We start from the raw sequence: 19,095 nt of genomic DNA, 5'->3' as shown, positions 1-19,095 counted from the left end.
ATGTATATGATGTTGAAATAAATTTGAATCGTTCAAAACGAACGGTAATAGTTACGATAATTAATTCATTTGCAATTGATTATATGAAACCGCATGATAATTAAATCGCGAAAATGAATATCGATGAAACAATAGGCTGTCTCTCATAGATTATTAAACATATTATATGTAAAGATGTAAAATTGCGGAAAATTGGACGTTTATTTTATTTCCCTAGTCTTCACCATAAACAGTCGTAGTCGTTATCGATATAATAATCGTAAAACTAATCAAGCTCGACCGTAAAAACTATACGCTGAATAAAAATTGGAATCGTGTTATAAAATTGCGATGTTTTTTTTTGTTGCAGAAAATTACAATCTATATATTCAAATTTTTCACGCTTTCCTTATTCATTTATTTATTATATGATTATTACATGAATTCTGATGTGAAATATAAATCGATTCTCTTCGAAAGGTCACAATTTAAAATTTGAATCGATTAAAATATTAATAACCGTATGTAACAGATGAATTTAATACGTCAAAATTCATAATCTCTGTGTTTTATAAAAAGCCAGGTACGAAAAAACTTGCAGCGGCAAAAAAAGTGAAAGCTATATTTAGCATCTCTTTTGCAAGGCCATACTTTCTAATTCAATGATTTAACGGATTTTGACGATTGGTGATGTACGCACATATTTTGAATTTTAAAATATGGATGAGAATTTTTGAAATCTTTTTTTTCGCTTTCAATAATACGCGCTAGTAATTTTTATAAATTTTGTGAATTTTAAAATTTAAATGAGAATTTTTAAAATCATTTCTTTCAATGATACGCGCTAGGAATTTTTATAAGTTTTGTGAATTTTAAAATTTGGATGAGAATTTTTGAAATGATTTTTTTTTGCTTTCAATGATACGCGCTGAGAATTGATTCAAAATACAAACATAATCATTTTTTTTTCGTAGTCTGGCCGATGGACGTTCGTACAATTCTCACATCAAGGCGAATATTTTAAGTGTTTGCGGGCGTGCATCGCATACACAATTAATTAAATACATATGTAATGCATCACGGGCGTGTGCGGTGCGACGAGAATATTCGCTATAATCGAATCCTTCGTGATAAACGATTCGGAGGCGATCCGTCCAGAGTCGCTGCGCAAATCCGCGACTTGTTTCCAACGCCGACGCCGACGCCACCACGACCTGAAAAAGGGGAAGGAAACGTCAAAGAGAGCAACAACATTGACGCGCGTCTCGGAAACTCTCGTCGATCTCCCACTTAAAATGTGTGAGCAATAAATTTTCGCGAAGAAAACAGTCGAGCCTCTCGAGTATCTCGAGAGCGTTCCTTTCTCTCTCCCTCTCTTTCTCCCGCGCTCGCGCGAGAAAACATCTGACAGAGCGTGCATATTTTGACTTTTAGGTTATACACGGGCGCCAGGAAGCTTACCAATGTAAACTGACGTAAACAGATAAGCGAGAGTGGATTCTCGGGTCTCGACAGGTTCTCGGAACGGTGGGCCTCATGTACTGGAATAGGACGACGACCGGGACGTCGGCCGTGCGGGAGGAGATGCCCCTGAGCTCGATAAGTCACGTCGCGAGTACAGCCACGGCGGAGAGCGTGAATCCTGGGACGAACGCGCAGATCACGTCCACCTGCTGCACTCCACCGCCGTCCTACCACAACATCAATCTGCCTCTCGGACACCCCTCCACGTTGACCAACGAACGCGGAGAGCCGCCCTCGTACGAGGAAGCGATAGATCCAAATGGTATCCTCGAATATCTCTGTTGGTTGTTAGCGCTTTGCATCTCGTCGCTTATTGTTTGCAAACCGGTGGACTATCTTTTTCAGCGCCACCGCCGTCTTACGATTCGTTGTTCGGTCGTATGAGAGAGGCACGTAAAATATCTAAAGGCATATTCGATTTCCTGAAAAATATCATTTGCCTTCTCCTGGGTACAAGTAAGTCACGCTTTGATAGTTTAGATTAGGATATGTATGTAGACGGAAGCTCTCTTTCATAGGACACTTCGCAAGTGATATTTATTGCGAATAATTGACATTTTCCAGTTGGATGTACCATCATTCTCGGAATAACGATACTGGTACCAATTTGCATGATGGTGATAGGTGGACTGTATCTTTACGACTGTCCACAGGGTGAATACATTCCCGTATACTTGTTAGTAGGTGGTGGATTTGGAGTATTTAAGCAATTGTTAACTTTGTCAGCCAGAGTACGACAACGTCAAGAGGAGAGAGACGAAGAAAGAATCAGACAGTCGCCTCTACAGACTCTGATCAATTGCTTTATGCTCGGATGGTTCATTATTGGTATATCACATTATGACTTTTAATTACTATTAGATTGACTAATTGGTTATTTCGCGAAAATAACTTGATAAATTTCTTTCTTTTCCAGGTTCTATGTGGGTATATAAGGAATACGAACCAAATTATGATCCAGCATTAGGAAAGTATTGCAATAAAACATTGTACTTATTCGCCTTTTGGCTGATCACGTCAGTCTACATATACCTAGGTATCTTAACGGCCGGTCTATGCAGCATTTCCGTAGCTAGCATAGCGTTTCAGAGACCACCGCCGGATTTGATGCGAGATTTAAGTGTGGCTTAATCATTTTGCGTTCACATCCACGAAATGATATACATCTAGGATCTTCTGTATTTAATACATACGTATTTATCGATAAAAAGAAAAAAAATATCCCATGTGTGTGGACGCAAAGCGCGCATATGGTTTTTCATCTCTCATGGAAATACTCCGATCGATAAAATACGAAAAGAACGAAGAGCTGCTCATTCTTTCAAGAATAATAGATTGAAGATAGATTGATTATTATTAGCTTGAAAGAGTTTAAGTATGGAAAGCTCCCATTTGTATATAAATTCGGATCTATACACGTAATAAGCGGAAAAGAAATCTCCTTTTTGGGAGCAAAACAATAAAAGTCACACTCGCTAAGGATGGCGCAACATCGTCCACAGAGTCGCTTCACAAAGGGCGCAAAAATTTCGTCCATCTTTTACGTACCTGAGATGCTTAAACGATTATTTCGGAGAAAATCGTTGGCACGTTAAACGCACATAGAATATTCACGCACGTGCAAATTGCGTGCGCACGGTACGAATTTCAGACAAGGATCGTTCAAACGACTATTCATGACTAAGCGCGATTATTCACGTAATTACTCAATTTTTGTCGCAGGACATTCGTGACGTTATACGAGAGATTCGGAGAAAATAATATAATACATCGAAGTAAGTTTTCTCTTAATAGCCTCTCGACGAAGAAACGAAGGGATGGCGAGAGAAAGCAAAGTCAAACTTCGACCGGCTGTGTAAATGTCGCGTATTATTCGCGAATTTTTTATCTTGTGCCAAGTGGACGCGGAGTCGCAGACCAAATTATTTTGCTATCACCAAGTGTTGCTCGCGTCAGTGCGCTCTACGGTTTCTATTAAATTTGTTATAAATTCGTCCGAGAAGGCAGGAATTTAATGCAAATTCGCGGCGACTACGCTTACACAGCGACGCTTTGACGACGGTCTAACATAATTCTACGATAAATGTTAGTCATCGCACATCTTTCTCTCGATATACTTATCTCTGTTAAGCACTTTACGGACTTGACTACATATTAACGTACGCACTTCGCTGGTTCGTAACTTATTGTTAAAAGACTGCGAACTTGCGCGTGACAATTTCTCTATATTTATTCTGCCCTCTCTCCTCCGTCCTTTTATGCTTCTCATCTCCATTAGACCTTTACGTCTCGATACAATTTGCATTCGTTTTTCTATAAAAAAAAATAATAAGTAGCGTAATATGCGATTAAAAAGATAGGATGTTTTTTTTTATTCGAAATGTCTTTATCTGATAAGAGAATTATAGAAAAAAAAACAGCAGTACCCGTAAATATTGTTGGAGTTTGCTGTTTTTTCGGAAAGGCCCGTTCTATTACGTGAAATAATGACGTAATGTTGATATGACGAATTTTTGTGATTCAGATTAAACAATTGTATTACCAAGTGTATTATGAATATTATTGTACATACTTATATATGATAATACCGTTCTTTTCATTTATTCTCATATGACTTTATCAATTTTCCGACTGAAATTTAGTCTTCCCTCAGTCCTTACGTTTGTAAACGTAATTATTCTGAGCATAAGAAAGTAAGCATAGAACATAGAATACATAAATGTAAGCATGGACTAAGGAAATGTAATCGTATCTTCAATATCATCTTTTACAAACAAGCTTGCGCGCCCAACGAACAATAACCAAGCTTGTGCTTTCACAATTTCGCATAAACATTTAAAGAGATATGTATATAATTTGATTCTGATCACTAACAGATTGTAAATAAGATTACGTAAGATTTTAATGTAGGACTTTATCGATCGCGAGCGAACATTGTATCTCTCTTGCGCATTTATTATATAACTATTATAAGTATTATAATGAGATTATATCATTTCCGACAGTGTAATAGAATTCCTACGTTTTTTTTGGTAAAACGTATGCGCACGCACGCGCGCACACACACACACATACACATATATATACACACACGTATATATTCGTTGTTATAATTTCCTAAATAAAGCGCTTAAAATCATTCACTTTCTTTTTATTTCATTTGTGTATAATACGACAATATAATTATATCAATTAATGCGATTTGATAGTGATACGTGAAAAGTACGTACGGTAATAATGCATGGTAATGGTCGATTGATTGATGGGCTCACAATTTACGATTTCATTCATTTAAGTCGATGCGAGACGATGCTTCCCCCTGATAATATTCTTCGTGATCTCCCTCCGAATAATCCGAGTCTCGCTCGATTTTTGGCCAGATATCATCCTCGCTTTTGTCAATCAGCGATTCCGTTGACGCCTATGCGAATGAGGATTGTCTTATCACAAGACGCATGTTTTTATTTCTTTTTTTTTTTTTTTGATATATATTTTACATTAGGTTTTATTCGGGCGTCGTAACCGGATACTGGTGATGCATGTCACAGCAATGAAAAGCGACATAAACACAGAAAAGAAAGACGGCTACCTCCGGATATCGTAATTCTATTAATGATTGACGGAAGTCTGGCAATGCGCTGGAAATAGCGACCGGATACTCCTCTAGTCCTCTCTCGCGCGCGCGTTTGGTACAAAGTGCGGTCGATTAAAATTCATTTTAATCCGGAAGAATCGTTTCCGTTTCCGATATGACGCAGACACAGTGACATTAAGGAAATCCTCGTCGAGAAGGGCCGACCGGATACGGAACGCGAATTATCGTTTCGCGCTTTTCAATATTAATCCGCATTTCGGTGTCATCCCGAACGAGACAAATGCGTCTACGTATCGCGCTTGGAAAATTTTAAAATTCTATCACTTACGCAAACTCGTCGTAAATTTTATCGATTTGGCTTGATGCGTGACGCGCGTTAATCATTTATTTATAAATATAATACGATATATACTCGAAGTGATTCTGATCAAAGATCACTGATCAAAAACGCGTGACTTACTTCTTCTCGCAAGGGTACTGCTTCTGGCGGCAATAACTCCGGATTGTAAGGTGTGATGCAACGAGCACGCCATACTGCCAGAATGGCTATCCTTGGAGAAAAGGGTTCTTCTGTCGTTACCGTTTTGGCCTTGTCCTCGTCATCTTCCTGCATCGTTAATGTAATAAATAATATTTTGTTAAAGAACGTTTTCCTATCACGTTTGCTGAGGAATCTTTTTCGTGGTAGTTTTTGTATTCATTTTATAATCGCGAAAAAAAAAGTTTATTCCGTAATAATAAGAATATTTTTAATAAAAGAACACAAAGATTTTAAATCAGTGAAACTCGTTTAAATATGTACTATGAGCTGGCACTTGATTTAGATAAGAAAGAAAATTTTACCTCCACAATTTTATCGCTATACATCCAAGCCTGATCATCATATGCAGAATCTCTCACATGTATGTAATGACCATGTTGCATGCACAAGTTTTCAAAAGTGAAGCAACCGCGTCCGTATGGCTATAGTCAATGTGTAAAGTTTTTTTTAGTTCGTTTAAAGCTTTCTCGAATGCGTGTATAATATCTTCCACACACTTAGGTCTTATTTAACGAAACGATCACATTCTACTCGCGAGATTTAAATATATAATCACGAGTACGCATCGCACAAATATTTTTTTCTCTATTTTTATTTCATATCTCATGTATATCTCATGTACCAAATTTAATTTCCAAAAACCGTGGAAACGATAACGCTCATGAACGAGTTGCCCAGGTCCTTGCATGCGATCCTCCACCCACGTGCCCATAAATTTTGTCCCTGTATTAGCGTATACGTACGTTCCCAAACCGTGACGAAGATCTTTCTTCCATGAGCCTTCGTAGATGTCATTATTCGCGTAATAATAAACACCGAAACCGTGTTTCACGTCGTGTTTCCATTCCCCTATAGATTAACATTTTTATATAACTCTTACTTATAATAGAAAATCGTATTTATTAATAATAAAACGTTCGACTCGCTGAAGCTGACGTGTCATTGAATCTCGATGTGAATCTTATGGATTTGTCACGACTCGCGTGCGCTCTTTCTCTAGATTTCTGACGTACGATATAAAAATAATTGTATGGATATATACGCATGTGAAGACGCACGTATATCGCGACGTATCCCGACTTCCTCGAGTCTGATTCGGATCCTATTTTTGTACATTCTTGCGCGTACCTTCGTATCGCGTTCCGTCAGGGTACCAAAAGATCCCTTGACCGTATTTGCGTCCGTCTCTCCAATCACCGTTGTACCGGGCACCGTTTCTGAACACGTAGACACCTCTACCGTATCTAAGCCCGTTACGATACTGGCCGATGTACTGATCACCGTTTGGTAGTAAAGCCTTTCCATTACCATGCCTCTCGCCATTCTCATTTCTCTCGCCTTCGTATACCTGCGATCATTCTCGTAGAAAGCTCGTCATGCGCGAACGACATGTTTGATATATCAGAAATTAGCGTATTACACGATGTTAACGCAATTTTTTTTCTTAATCGACTCTATATAACTCTAAATAATTCTATTTGATAAATTTCTATTACCCAGAGCGGCTCAATCTCCGTCTCTCCGAGTTCGTCCGGATGCCGATCTGATAATGTTTCCATTTTACGCGTGTATGTTGCTTTGTAAGCAGCCCTAAATTAGCCTAAATTTGCCTCGATTTCTAATTTCGCATTCTAATTTCTAATCGATCTATCGCTTGTCCTTTTTTATTAACATAATGTATGTACATACTATGTGTATATGCAGAAAAAATTCTGTGTTTGGTATGGCAGTGTTATCGCGTTGCGCCTCGTTCATCCGTAATGTGAATGGCAGCAGCGAATCTTCGTTGTAAATCGTCTATCTTGTAGAGGAAAATATCCTGTAACGATTCCTATACAATAATATCAAGAAATAAGATGTAACAGGATTTGTAATTATGCAAGTTTATTGACATATACTTTTGCGAAACGGTTGATGATGAAACTTGTGAATATCCTCGCTCATAATTGCACGATGACTCTAATGCTTGTTCTCTTGTATAATCAAGAGTGAAATCGATGCGATTGTCAATGATTATATCTATATTCTTGTCAATGTACAATTTAATAATGAGAATTTCATCTCGCCTCTCTTTTTCTTTCTTATCGGCCAGTAAGCAGTCCAATCAACGCTTGCTTCTCCTTCTCTTTTTTCCGCACAGATTCCAGATTCCTCTGTTTCCAGGAACTCTTTCGAAGCTTAATCGGACGCGATCCGACGTATCGTCCTGAAACAAATAATATGACTAATCAATTATTTTGAAATTTTAATAAATAGCTTCCCTATTCTCTCTCGTCATTATATCTAATCTATCATGATCTATTAAAAAATATATTGCCTGCGATCATAAATATTTATATTTTAGCTAAATCATAATTACGAATATAGAGTCTATTACGTCGTATATAACGTCGTATGTAATCAAATATTTGACAAATGAAGAAGAGTATTAGTTTGCGATCGCAACATATTGACACTGATGCTTTTCGCAACAACAATAACATAATACTAGTAACGTAAGTCTAACATAAAGTTAAGCTTATCGGCTTTTCGGTGGCAACAGATAACAGACGACAGATTACGTTTTCTCACGCCGTTTTCTTATTCACCCAAGTATGTATTCCGCGAAGAAGGAAACGAATAGGAATCGATCCGTCCATTCGTGGATTATGTTGCATATGCGCGCCATTCATTCCTTCTCGACTTTCCATTCACAATTTCGAATTTCCTACGGGTATCTTTCTTGGAAACACCAACGATATCGATATTCGCAAAATTTATAAACGCGCAATGTAAATAACTCGTCAGGGATTGCAATTAAAATTCAGAATGCGAGTTGCAATTCTTTCTTTTCTTCTCGCGATGCGCTTCGTGGCTGATAAAAATCCAATATACAATTAAGCTTAGCGATAATGCAAATATTAAAGATGTAATATAAATGTCAGGCAAAACAGAGGGGAAGGGGAATCTCACTCTAATCAATTAAATTCTCACACACATCCGTCTTATAGCGTTCACCCACGAATAAACCTCCTCCCTTCCGTCACGACGTGTTACGGTTGAACGATTATAAAGGAAAACCCAACGAAATTTTCGATGACGCACAAAAAACTTGAAAGCATTCTAAAGTTACGATCTAAAGAGTAGACAGAATTTTCCACCGTCGTCGATCATCGCACAAAGTACACTATAATGTACACCATACACGTGATATCTTATATTACGATATCTACATACACTTTACGTAGATACTCTCGTATTTCGTATCCTCGAAGGACGTGTAAAAGCTAAGCGCTATTAAATCAACAGTATCGGGAAACAAAAGCGGCTTGTGCGTAACCCATATATGCAGTTGCATCGAAATCCCGAGAGCGCGAGATAGTGGGGCCAAAAATATCCATTCGAATAGCCGGGCATCAATGAGAAATTCCGCCAAAGAGAACGCATTACGTCGAAGGGGCTCATGACCTCGGTCCTCTCATTCTCCTTTTTTCTCTCTCTCTCGAGCTCGCCCACGCGTCGAACTCTTTGTCACTTTCTTGCGGCTTCTGCACGGAGAAAATTTTACAGTACAAATTACATGAAAAATATATTTCCTTTTACAACATTTATTATAAAGCTGGAACATGACATTAGAATATTTATCAGAATATTTATAGAAATTTTAAATTATGCATTCGTTTATCAAAATGTCAATAATTACAATATTCCTTTGTGAAATATAATAAATGTAATATTATTGAATAAAAATATTATGATTTTTCTCTTATATATTAATATGTTTTACAATTACAAAAATTATATATTGTCATTTTTACTATAATATTTTCTCCGTGTGTGGATGATGCGAAACAAATTTTCATTTTATCGTGCTTTAAACCGGATTCGAATATTACAGTGTATAAAGTGTAATAAAATTGTATATTATTTTTTTCTCGTTTGCGCGCAAAAGTTGGATGCTGCACGTGGCACAAACATCGCATTTACCGCACAATCGTATCATATCTCGATTCGAATATAAAAGAATATATTCTATCACATTGTCGTATTTAAAATGTTATTTCTCGTTATTAATTTTGTTCAAGCTGTAATATTAATATTTAAAAAAATTATATATAATAATAATTTAATATAATAATATTAAAAATTATGAAAAAGCTAAATGCTCTTTAATATGAGAATACAGAAAACGTTTAAACATCACTCAAGTGAAAGTTATTCGAGAAATCATCGTAATCGAGAGGAGAATGTGGATCAGCTGTGTAAGTTTGATCAGCGTATTGCGAGGTTGCACTTGCGAGCCATCGATTAATCTCTGGTTCTGCAAGTACCTCAAGCAACTACGAATCACATATCCGTTCTATCGTTCATCATATCCAGAACTCCTTCTCGTGCACATTATATGTATATATATATATATATATATATATATATATATATTTATATGTATGTGTATGTATTATATATACGCACACGCGATATTCTCAGCCTGGCATCGCGTTTACTCACTCGTTCATTCAAACTACTTGTTGCGTCTACTCGATTCCGCGATGTATCCCTAGTAACTATGTCTGAATCTCTGTCCGAATTCTTCCTTTCTCTCTCTCTCTCTCTCTCTCTCTCTCTCTCTCTCTTCCTCTCTCTACTTTTATATATTTTTATTTCGTACAAATAATATGAAATCTATCTCTCTTATATTATTTCATATATGACATATTTTAATATATACAAAATATTCTAGAATATACATAATATTCTAGAATATTTTCAAATAAAAGAGAGACCTCGATTCCTTTGACATTATATGGTGGGGGAACGCATTCCACGTTGTGCGATAAATCCTTCCACAGAATCCCACGTATTCGTCCGCGACTACGAAATTTCGACAAATTTTCATGCGTATCTTCACCACCGTATGAGTCACCGATCTTTCAGCGCGCGTATTTTATTATCGTACATTACAGCCATCGAAAATTGAAAATGAGGGTATAGCTTGGTAAATATATAAATAATACAATTTTACAACATTCCTTGCATACTCTCGTCTTGGATTACCTTGTCATCTTCGAGTCCGAAATATTCGATTGTGCGTCGTAATCCGAAGGAATTATGTACGCTTTGTATCTCGTTTTGTTACATTGTTACATTGTTCCTGCCGTGAATTAAATTATCAGCTGATTGTCTTGATTGAATTGTTTTTGATGAAGCATGTGTTAAAATATACTTTGTATTTTACAATTACAATTTTTTTTTGCATCGCCTTTTTATATCGCGAAGGGATAATGTGTCATGATACTGCTATATAAAACCAAGTTTTTGCTATATTATAACTTGTTGAATTTATCATTATCTGTGTTGTAAATATTGCAAGATATTGAGGAGAGCTATTTGAAAAATCCAAGTTGTTCTTTCAACTTGGAATAACACCTAGGTATTAAACGACATACGTTGTAAATCACAAGGATTCAAGATAATGTATAAAATACCTGTATAATGTATAAAATACCTGACTCGTTCTACCTGTGCAAAGAATCTATTTAAAATGGAAAAGAAAAATTACAGAAAAAAGAAAAATTACAATGATAATGGCTACGATGATGATAAGAATAGTGAGGACGAGAAACGACGATAATAAGCAAAAAAAAAAAAATCTGCTCGATTCGCGCGGCCCACCGCGAGATTTTCAATTGGTTGTCGCAAAGAGGGTGGGGTGTTACGAGAATTCGTACTAGAAGGGTAGGGGTTGTTGAATGAGTAGCGAAACGCTCGGCTTTCTGTCGCACTTGGTCGCATCCACCCCAACGGTTAACCGGGAACCGGGTATATAGTCGATACGGTTCCGTCTCGAGTTCATTCCGAGAGTGTATGCCGAGGAAGTGGACGCGAAAGTCAAACGAACGAACGAACGATCCGCGTATCCCGAAAAGGTACGTGTTTTTTTTATTCTTCTCATTTTTCGGTTACCAAAAAAAAAAAAGAAAAAAAACCAAGCAAATTGCAAGAAATTTTTCGCGAAACACGAAAACTGATTCAATCTTTTGCTGATATTTCTTTGGACTTTTATTATAATTACGTGATTTTATCATCGAATTATAAAATTCTTACGGTGATTTTAAATAATCGTATGCATCTGTTCAAATCGTATAACATATATTCGCGAGAGAGGGTAATTTCCGTTATCGCTACAACTACACATTTTTAGTTACAATCTCGAAAAAATACTTGCTAATTATAGAAATGTGTTGATATATCATCGTGCGGTAATTATTTATAGATGTGATAATGTCTATCACGTAATAAAGTATCCCAAATATTCCACCGTGTTGTATCATTTCGATTTGAATTATTTTCGCAAAACAAATTAATGCCTTCGCTCAGTTGTTTGTTATAAAACTAGTATAGGATAAAATGATTTCGCGTCGACAAGGTCAACTTTTCGCGCCACATTGTGCTGATATATGACAAAAAAAAAAAAGATAGAGATATATGAAAGATAAACGCGAATACATACTATAAAAACAATTATAAAAGCGCGATAAAAATGTAATAAATGGATAATATTTAAAAATATGAATGACATCGCGACGAAAGGAAAAGAAGTACCGAAATTTAATGACCCATCTTCAGTCTCTTCACTCTCGTAAAAATGTCATCGGGTACCTATGAAGCCGGATGTTTCGGATACTTTTCCTCTTTTACTTACAACGTAACATTGAAAAGTAACATCTCTCCTCTCTATCAGCTCCAAGTTGCCGTCACGACGTGATAGCACGCGTGTATGTTTAAGCGTGGCGCTAAAATTAGGAGTAACATTATATAAATAGCATTACCCGTTGCAGAAATTTCGCGGCAGAACGTAAACAGCATACTTGTCTGTCCACAAAGTCGCTATTGCGGAATGATTAATCGAGCCTCTTCACTTTCCCAGGCGTACGATATTAAAAAAAAGACTTCCTTATACATTCCTTGACATTACTTTCATCGTAAATGTCATTTCGAAAACAATTCAAACGCTAAAACTATGCCAACATTCCCTTTCCTTCGTGATGTTTGTCTCATCCATTTTTCAAAACGCTGGAAACAAAATATCTACAGAAAGCGAACGGCCTACAACGAGTTATCTATTTTAAAAGCGGGCTAAAAAAAGCACAATGTTTAGAAATAGCTACATAAACATGGTGTAGTGGTTTATTTTAATGAAATTCTCTCTCGCACTTGTGTATACGCTATTTATGTTTTATATTAAATGACATGTGATAAAAGAGATGTAATATAAAACAACTATATAAAATATAAAATATATATATAAAATATATATATAAAATATATATATGTTTTGTCTTATATCTTTTATTTTCAAATTAAATCGATGATACGCGGAGAATATGTTTGTTGAGAATTTTCGCATAATCAGCTTTATAAATTTATCTGTATTTATCTGTATTTACTTTCTTTTTTTTTAGGCAAACGCGAGCGCAAACGCATAATTTTTCGTTAGCGCAGAGATACTACGACGATAATTGATTGTACGACACGCGTCAAGTGTCGCGAATACGAAATATTCTATAAGAATGGAGATAGTTTCTAGACTGCTCTTAATATTCGTATTAAATATATTCGCATTAAATATATTGTGTACAATGACCGGTTACGCAGCGCCATTATTAGATGCGAAGGACATTTGGAGCCGAAATGTTTTTGTACCTGTAATAAAGGCGTGTTCCTCCGATGGACAATGCTGGGGATGGTTACCGAAATCAGAAACATACGACAATACTAATATTATTGTACCCGAACAAGACAGCGATACCTCAAGGTGTGCACATACGTAGATGATTTACTTTTTTCCTTCACTCGTGGTTATATTTTGCATACCTTATGCGTATACTTTTTTGATTAATTGATATAATTCCATGTCATACATTTTTAATAATCAGTAATATTTTTATGTATCAAATGTCCTCTCGTATTTGACAGATTGCAATCGCGGCGTCAAATTGCAAACCCGGTATCCGAAATCATGTTAGGATCGTGGAAAAATAGCATGTCGGAGGAGGCAGGGCGAGAAATTCGAGCGCCCTTACCAGTTAATAAACAAATACCAATTAGAATCACGAAGAAGGATGTATTTATGTCCCGCGGCTGGGGCGCCGGTGGAATGCCGTTTTCAGTTCTGTACATGAATCCGCGATCAAATCACGCAGTTACAGCAACATCACGTAAGTATTAACGCGGAGAAAATATCTTTTAATTTATTTTATTATAGAGTAAAATATCTTTTAATTTATTTTATTATAAAGTAAAATATCTTTTAATTTATTTTATTATAGAGTAAAATATCTTTTAATTTATTTTATTATAGAGTAAAATATCTTTTAATTTATTTTATTATAGAGTAAAAATAAAATAATTTGTTTCACAACAGCGTCTCAACGACAAGAAACCGGTGCAACGACTGAAAGTTCGACGCCGTTTGTAGAACATCCTAATTCGCGTATCGCCCCACGAAACAGTCAATCTACTGTACAACCGAGGAGACAATATTGGAACATACCACAACTTTTTATATCGTATGGTTGGGCCCCGTTCGGAAAATAGAAACGAATAACGGTGATATATTTAATATCGAAGTATCACCTTGAAAAAGAGAGAAGAGAGAAAGAGAGAGATAGAATGTGAAAAAAAGAGAGAGAGACATTGATCTTTGTGATATATTTTAAAAATGTGCAAATAAGTAGCTTCTTAATGCAATTGTCAATATTTATCTCAATGATAGTCAATTGTTTTAATATCCGAGAGTGTAATTTTTACATCTCTCTCTATGCAGTATTTTCTTTAATATACAATTTGCATAATAAATTATATTTTTATCTAAATATATTACATCCACATTACGTCAGCGATAGCACTTGAATATTATGTGAAAATACCATTATAATTGAAAAAATTTCTGTCCAACATAGACAGTCTATAAGAAAATAAATAAATAAATAACTTACCATTCATTTCTTTCATTGCTTTGATAAAATCTTGTGGATCCTTAAAAGACACAAATCCAAAGCCTTTGGTTTTATTTGTCCGTTTATCTCTGACTACCTTTGCTTTTTGAAAACTAGGATATTTTCCAAATACTCTGACCAACATTTCATCAGTGACATCATTTCCTAGATCCCCGCAAAATATTCTGAAATCATCTGCAACATGGATATTGTTAGAACGCAATTTTCTGAAAGAGAATAGTAAGTAATTTTTTTTAAATAAATATATTTGTTTATTAACCTTCGTCCCATTCTAGCAAAGAAGGATCTTCCCACGTTTGACCGCCAGCTGTTCTTATAATCTTCTTATTTTTTTTTCCTTTACCCTTGGGATGACTCTCCTCTGCACTAGCATTAGCCATAATGGAACTTGCTTTGCCTTGGCTAATAGCTAACTCAGCAGCTGTGCTGACACCCTTTACTTTTGGTTTCTTTTTACCCTCATCTTCAGGTATTTTTGTATTAATAATTTGTTCAATAATTTCAGGATGGATCATTGGCGTTGACGTAGAATCGTATGTTTTTGGGGTTGCACTTAGACACGGATCAACCATATTTGATATATATGGATTACTTATTTGTGCGGGTGAGGAATATGTTGTAATGGGAACTGTACCTGTAGAAATTGTAATTACATTATAAAGAAATTTCTATCATATTATTCTTGGATGTATATGCAATCTTTACCTTGTCGTGCAACTTGTTGAGGAATTAACATTGGTGGAGGTGGAGGAGGAGGTGGAGGTGGTGGCGGTGGAGGAAATCCAATCATTGGGGGAAATGCTAACGTCGCTGCAGCAGCTGCCGCAACTACTGGCGTAGGAAGTTCATGTTGTTCCAATTGCCTAGCGACTTGACTATATGTATTTGCACCAATTACTGGTCGTACAATTGGTGTTACAAGCTGCCCTCCGATTTCAGCTTCAAATCTATTCAATTAACATTTAAAGGATTAATCAAGTATACAACTTGAAAAAAGCATATCAAAATTCTCAATCTCAAATATTAGAGATATAGATCCAAATTGATAAACATGTACTCACGTATACATTGTAATTTATTACGTTATTTCGAATTAGCACATATACAGTTATACATATGCAGAAAAAAAGGAATGGCAAGTAAATAAGATCGCATAATATCTTATAATTATGAAAAAAAAAAACAGAAGATTACACAACTTGAATCGAAATTAGATCGAGCGTCATACCTGTTCATTTCATCTTCCATTTGCCGAAGTTTGTCGTCCATATTTGCAAGCTGGTCGTCCACAAAACGTTTATTCAATTATAGCGTCTATTCTGACGCAAGTGCGATAAATTGATACCTTTTTAACGAAACGATTGAAACGAAACAATAACTTTGATTTCGTAGCACTTAACCTAACGTGTCCACTCAACGCACCCACATCTGCGCAGTACTGGCGCAGCTACGTCATGCGCGTTGATGGCCCGCATTTTTGCGCATGCGCAGGCAAATTTAAAATAATACAATGAAGTAATTTAAATTTTAACGAATAAGAGTGTGCATAGACTCCGTTTAATTTTTTTTAAATTACTTTGTTAGATATTTTTGGAAACTAAAAACATAGAAATAATATACATAAATTAAATAATATACCTATCTAACACGCTAATTTTATGCACAGAATAAATAAATAAATAAATATATACAATAGTTATAAAATATAAATGTTATTACAAAATTAATATAACAATATAATCAAATTGGAAAGTACATAATAATATATAATAACATAATGCATAACAATAATATAGTATATATACATAATAATACATAATATACATATATTGTATATTCTATTTCGCGGGACAAAATATTTTTAAAATAAAATATCATATATCAAGTTATGCTTTGTTGTAAAAATTATAATAAAACTTATTGTAAAACTATAATAAAAATTATTTATGACGCCACGTGAAACATTGTCGAAAAACAAATAAATCTTGCCATACCTTTATTTTTTGAATAATTTTCTTACTTCTTAATTATCTTCTTCCTCAATAAATCAATAAATTGGAGAACGCGACTGGATTCCTTTGATCCTTACGTTCAGATTCCGTTTTTTCTCGCCGGCTGTAGATATTCCACAATGTAAATTGGCTGTAGACATTCCACAATGTAAATTGGTTTGCTACCGGTATTTCGTGCACATACAAAACCAAAAAGTGCACGTTATATGTTACCCTCTGAGAATATTCGTGGACCTTTGGCTTCGTAGTTCATGTCTACGTTTTAGTGTCCATAGAGGGCGCAGGGCTTTCGCATCGCTTTCAGCGACTGATATAACCAGAGAAACGTTGGTGACGTTAATATACAGATGAGTGCGTTGAGGTTATAACGATTAAAATGATCATTATGAAGAAAATTCTGTACTTATTCTTGATTTTTGTTAATTTATGCGGGCAATACGTAATTGCGGAACATGAAGAGGACGCTTCTACAGATCTGTACGTAATCGAGGGAAAAGTATTTCCCTGGGACAATGCTGCTTCCAGTGGATGGCAACTCATGACGCATGTAATGGCCAACGGTGGTGAACATTATGGCTTTTTGAGGTATGATTATAATTACACATATATTTCGACAAATTTATTTCTTTTCGTGTGTTAATCACTTATTAATCGAATATGTTTTATTATTTTAGGGAGGATGGCACATTTATCATTTCAAATGTTCCATCGGGATCGTACATGGTCGAAGTGGTGAATCCAAATTATGTTTATGAACCAGTCAGGGTGGAAATTAATTCTAAAGGAAAATTCCGAGCACGTAAAGTAAACTTGATACAAACCTCGCAAGTGATTCAAGTACCTTATCCGTTGAAAATGAGGCCTTTAGCACCATTTCGATATTTTCAAGTTAGAGAACAATGGCGAATGACAGACTTTTTATTCAATCCTATGGTAACAAAATTTTCAACAATATGCATAGAATATATATATTTTACTACTTTTGAAAATTTTTCTTTATTTTCTCCTTTTTATAGGTTTTAATGATGGTTTTGCCACTTCTCCTGATTATGGTCCTGCCAAAAATTATGAATGATCCTGAAACTAGAAAGGTAAGATCTTATAATATATAGGAAGAAATGAGTAATTGATAATAGTTTAATATACTACAAATATCTATAAATTACTATTCTATTTGTTGACAAAGTCACAAATTATATACATTTTGTAGGAGATGGAGCAATTAAATAATCTCACTATTTATAATATGCCAGAAATGTCTGAAGTGATAACATCTTTCCTTTCTGGAGGAGAGAAACAAAAATCAAAAGCAGTAAAAGCTGCTAAGAAAAGGCAATAATTTATTAATTTATTGCCTGTAGATGATTGTATGTATATGTTTACTCTAGTCTTTAAAATATAAAAGGATATCAACAACAAAAATGGAGCACTTCTGGGGAAAAAAAATATTTCAATGATTGAATATTGTGTAAGATTATGATGGTTAATGCACCAAGTCTTTAACTTACAAGTTTGAAAGTGTCAGTAATTAGCGTCTTGTAATTTAACGTGATTGCAAAAATAATTTTGCATTTTTTACATATATGCAAACAAAAGAACAATAAGATATCAGTAATACTTAAATTAATTATTAGATCTGTTATATAATTGCTGTGTGCATATACTTATATTGCACCAAGTTTTGTAAAGTGGTAAAAAATTGTATAGAATAAGTAGGAGGAAATTGACACATGATGTATAATCAGTCACAATGATATGCATACTTATAATTATTATATTTTACATAGTAATAACAGTTTTATGCTTTCATGCTTTCTGATATTGATTTGATTATCTTACGCACTTTCCATATATATATATATATATATATATATATATATATATATATATATATATACATACATATATACATGCATACATACACACATACATACATGCATACACTCTCACTTTTGTGGTTACATTAATTCTGTCTTATACGAAGTATTGCAATTTCCATATTGTTACAATTTTGTAAATTATAAGACGAGTATTTATAATATAAATAAATAACAATGTATCAATCCACACTTCAATTTTATAGTTATTTAAGCAGCAGTTTCACTGTCATCTTGCAATGTTGTTAATATCAATAATTATTAATATTTTGCATGTTACATTCTATTAAAAAATGTACAAAATAATAGTTGCGCAAGATAATATAGCAGAATAAAATATCCGAAAAAAAAATCAAGATTGAACAATGCATTTATTTTTTTCGAGATGTGTCTCGTGTATTTTAATTTCATAAAGAACATTTCAAACTTTATCAATAAAAGATAAGACAAGTGTAGATTATAATAAATTCCGATCAACCGTTAAATAAATTTAAAAAGAAATTTAAAATTTAAAAAATAAATTTTAAAAAAATCAAGATTGAACAATGCATTTATTTTTTTCGAGATG

General features: G+C 34.7%; 5 protein-coding genes across 6 annotated transcripts; 3 read left to right on the top strand and 2 right to left on the bottom strand.

Moving 5' to 3' along the window:
* Positions 1-815: 815 nt before the first annotated feature.
* On the bottom strand, positions 816-7,198 carry LOC105259330 (radial spoke head 1 homolog). Its single transcript, XM_025414870.1, has 6 exons — positions 7,136-7,198; positions 6,768-6,993; positions 6,262-6,488; positions 5,942-6,061; positions 5,559-5,705; positions 816-1,193 (listed from the first exon to the last, which is right to left on the bottom strand). The coding sequence occupies exons 1-6, from the start codon at positions 7,196-7,198 to the stop codon at positions 981-983; spliced, it is 996 nt and encodes a 331-aa protein (XP_025270655.1). The 3' UTR covers positions 816-980.
* Positions 1,103-4,642, top strand: LOC105259332. Its single transcript, XM_020029993.2, has 5 exons — positions 1,103-1,276; positions 1,414-1,765; positions 1,849-1,959; positions 2,068-2,331; positions 2,420-4,642. The coding sequence occupies exons 2-5, from the start codon at positions 1,516-1,518 to the stop codon at positions 2,632-2,634; spliced, it is 840 nt and encodes a 279-aa protein (XP_019885552.1). The 5' UTR covers positions 1,103-1,276; positions 1,414-1,515; the 3' UTR covers positions 2,635-4,642.
* A 339-nt stretch (positions 7,199-7,537) lies between the features above and the next one.
* LOC105259329 (RNA-binding protein 42) lies at positions 7,538-16,087 on the bottom strand. 2 transcript variants are annotated; one of them, XR_889803.3, is made up of 6 exons: positions 15,867-16,087; positions 15,344-15,585; positions 14,898-15,272; positions 14,618-14,812; positions 8,856-9,166; positions 7,708-7,845 (listed from the first exon to the last, which is right to left on the bottom strand). XR_889803.3 is itself a non-coding variant. In XM_011271209.3 (5 exons), the coding sequence occupies exons 1-5, from the start codon at positions 15,905-15,907 to the stop codon at positions 7,721-7,723; spliced, it is 978 nt and encodes a 325-aa protein (XP_011269511.1). In that variant the 5' UTR covers positions 15,908-16,087; the 3' UTR covers positions 7,538-7,720. The 2 variants fall into 2 exon arrangements, 1 of the variants encoding a protein (XP_011269511.1); XM_011271209.3 differs by lacking the exon at positions 8,856-9,166 and having other exon boundaries at positions 7,538-7,845.
* LOC105259328 lies at positions 11,377-14,562 on the top strand. The gene is made up of 4 exons (XM_011271207.3): positions 11,377-11,545; positions 13,082-13,434; positions 13,596-13,837; positions 14,044-14,562. Exons 2-4 carry the CDS (start codon positions 13,190-13,192, stop codon positions 14,214-14,216), a joined length of 660 nt encoding a protein of 219 aa, XP_011269509.1. The 5' UTR covers positions 11,377-11,545; positions 13,082-13,189; the 3' UTR covers positions 14,217-14,562.
* An 866-nt stretch (positions 16,088-16,953) lies between the features above and the next one.
* On the top strand, positions 16,954-18,499 carry LOC105259333 (ER membrane protein complex subunit 7). Its single transcript, XM_011271214.3, has 4 exons — positions 16,954-17,235; positions 17,325-17,583; positions 17,667-17,741; positions 17,861-18,499. Exons 1-4 carry the CDS (start codon positions 17,027-17,029, stop codon positions 17,987-17,989), a joined length of 672 nt encoding a protein of 223 aa, XP_011269516.1. The 5' UTR covers positions 16,954-17,026; the 3' UTR covers positions 17,990-18,499.
* Positions 18,500-19,095: the final 596 nt, after the last annotated feature.

Source organism: Camponotus floridanus, unplaced genomic scaffold, assembly GCF_003227725.1.
Source record: "Camponotus floridanus strain SB8 unplaced genomic scaffold, Cflo_v7.5 scaffold9, whole genome shotgun sequence".
Classification (NCBI taxonomy): Eukaryota; Metazoa; Arthropoda; class Insecta; order Hymenoptera; family Formicidae; genus Camponotus; species Camponotus floridanus.
Note: the sequence above shows the minus strand (reverse complement) of the source record. Positions and strands in the feature narration are given on the sequence as shown.

Bases quoted from the DNA above. Each gene is read 5' to 3' on its own strand.
- LOC105259332 (XM_020029993.2), top strand. From the start codon at position 1,516: ATGTACTGGAATAGGACGACGACCGGGACGTCGGCCGTGCGGGAGGAG. The intron at 1,960-2,067 runs GTAAGTCACGCT...GACATTTTCCAG, and splicing joins TTGCCTTCTCCTGGGTACAA to TTGGATGTACCATCATTCTC. The intron at 2,332-2,419 runs GTATATCACATT...TTTCTTTTCCAG, and splicing joins GCTCGGATGGTTCATTATTG to GTTCTATGTGGGTATATAAG.
- LOC105259330 (XM_025414870.1), bottom strand. From the start codon at position 7,198: ATGGAAACATTATCAGATCGGCATCCGGACGAACTCGGAGAGACGGAG. The intron at 6,489-6,767 runs GTACGCGCAAGA...GTTAATCTATAG, and splicing joins TGACGGAACGCGATACGAAG to GGGAATGGAAACACGACGTG. The intron at 1,194-5,558 runs GTAAGTCACGCG...CCCCTTTTTCAG, and splicing joins CAGTACCCTTGCGAGAAGAA to GTCGTGGTGGCGTCGGCGTC.
- LOC105259328 (XM_011271207.3), top strand. From the start codon at position 13,190: ATGGAGATAGTTTCTAGACTGCTCTTAATATTCGTATTAAATATATTC. The intron at 13,435-13,595 runs GTGTGCACATAC...CGTATTTGACAG, and splicing joins CAAGACAGCGATACCTCAAG to ATTGCAATCGCGGCGTCAAA. The intron at 13,838-14,043 runs GTAAGTATTAAC...GTTTCACAACAG, and splicing joins CGCAGTTACAGCAACATCAC to CGTCTCAACGACAAGAAACC.
- LOC105259329 (XM_011271209.3), bottom strand. From the start codon at position 15,907: ATGGACGACAAACTTCGGCAAATGGAAGATGAAATGAACAG. The intron at 15,273-15,343 runs GTAAAGATTGCA...CAATTTCTACAG, and splicing joins TCAACAAGTTGCACGACAAG to GTACAGTTCCCATTACAACA. The intron at 14,813-14,897 runs GTTAATAAACAA...TCCATGTTGCAG, and splicing joins TTTGCTAGAATGGGACGAAG to ATGATTTCAGAATATTTTGC.
- LOC105259333 (XM_011271214.3), top strand. From the start codon at position 17,027: ATGATCATTATGAAGAAAATTCTGTACTTATTCTTGATTTTTGTTAAT. The intron at 17,236-17,324 runs GTATGATTATAA...TTATTATTTTAG, and splicing joins GAACATTATGGCTTTTTGAG to GGAGGATGGCACATTTATCA. The intron at 17,742-17,860 runs GTAAGATCTTAT...TACATTTTGTAG, and splicing joins ATGATCCTGAAACTAGAAAG to GAGATGGAGCAATTAAATAA.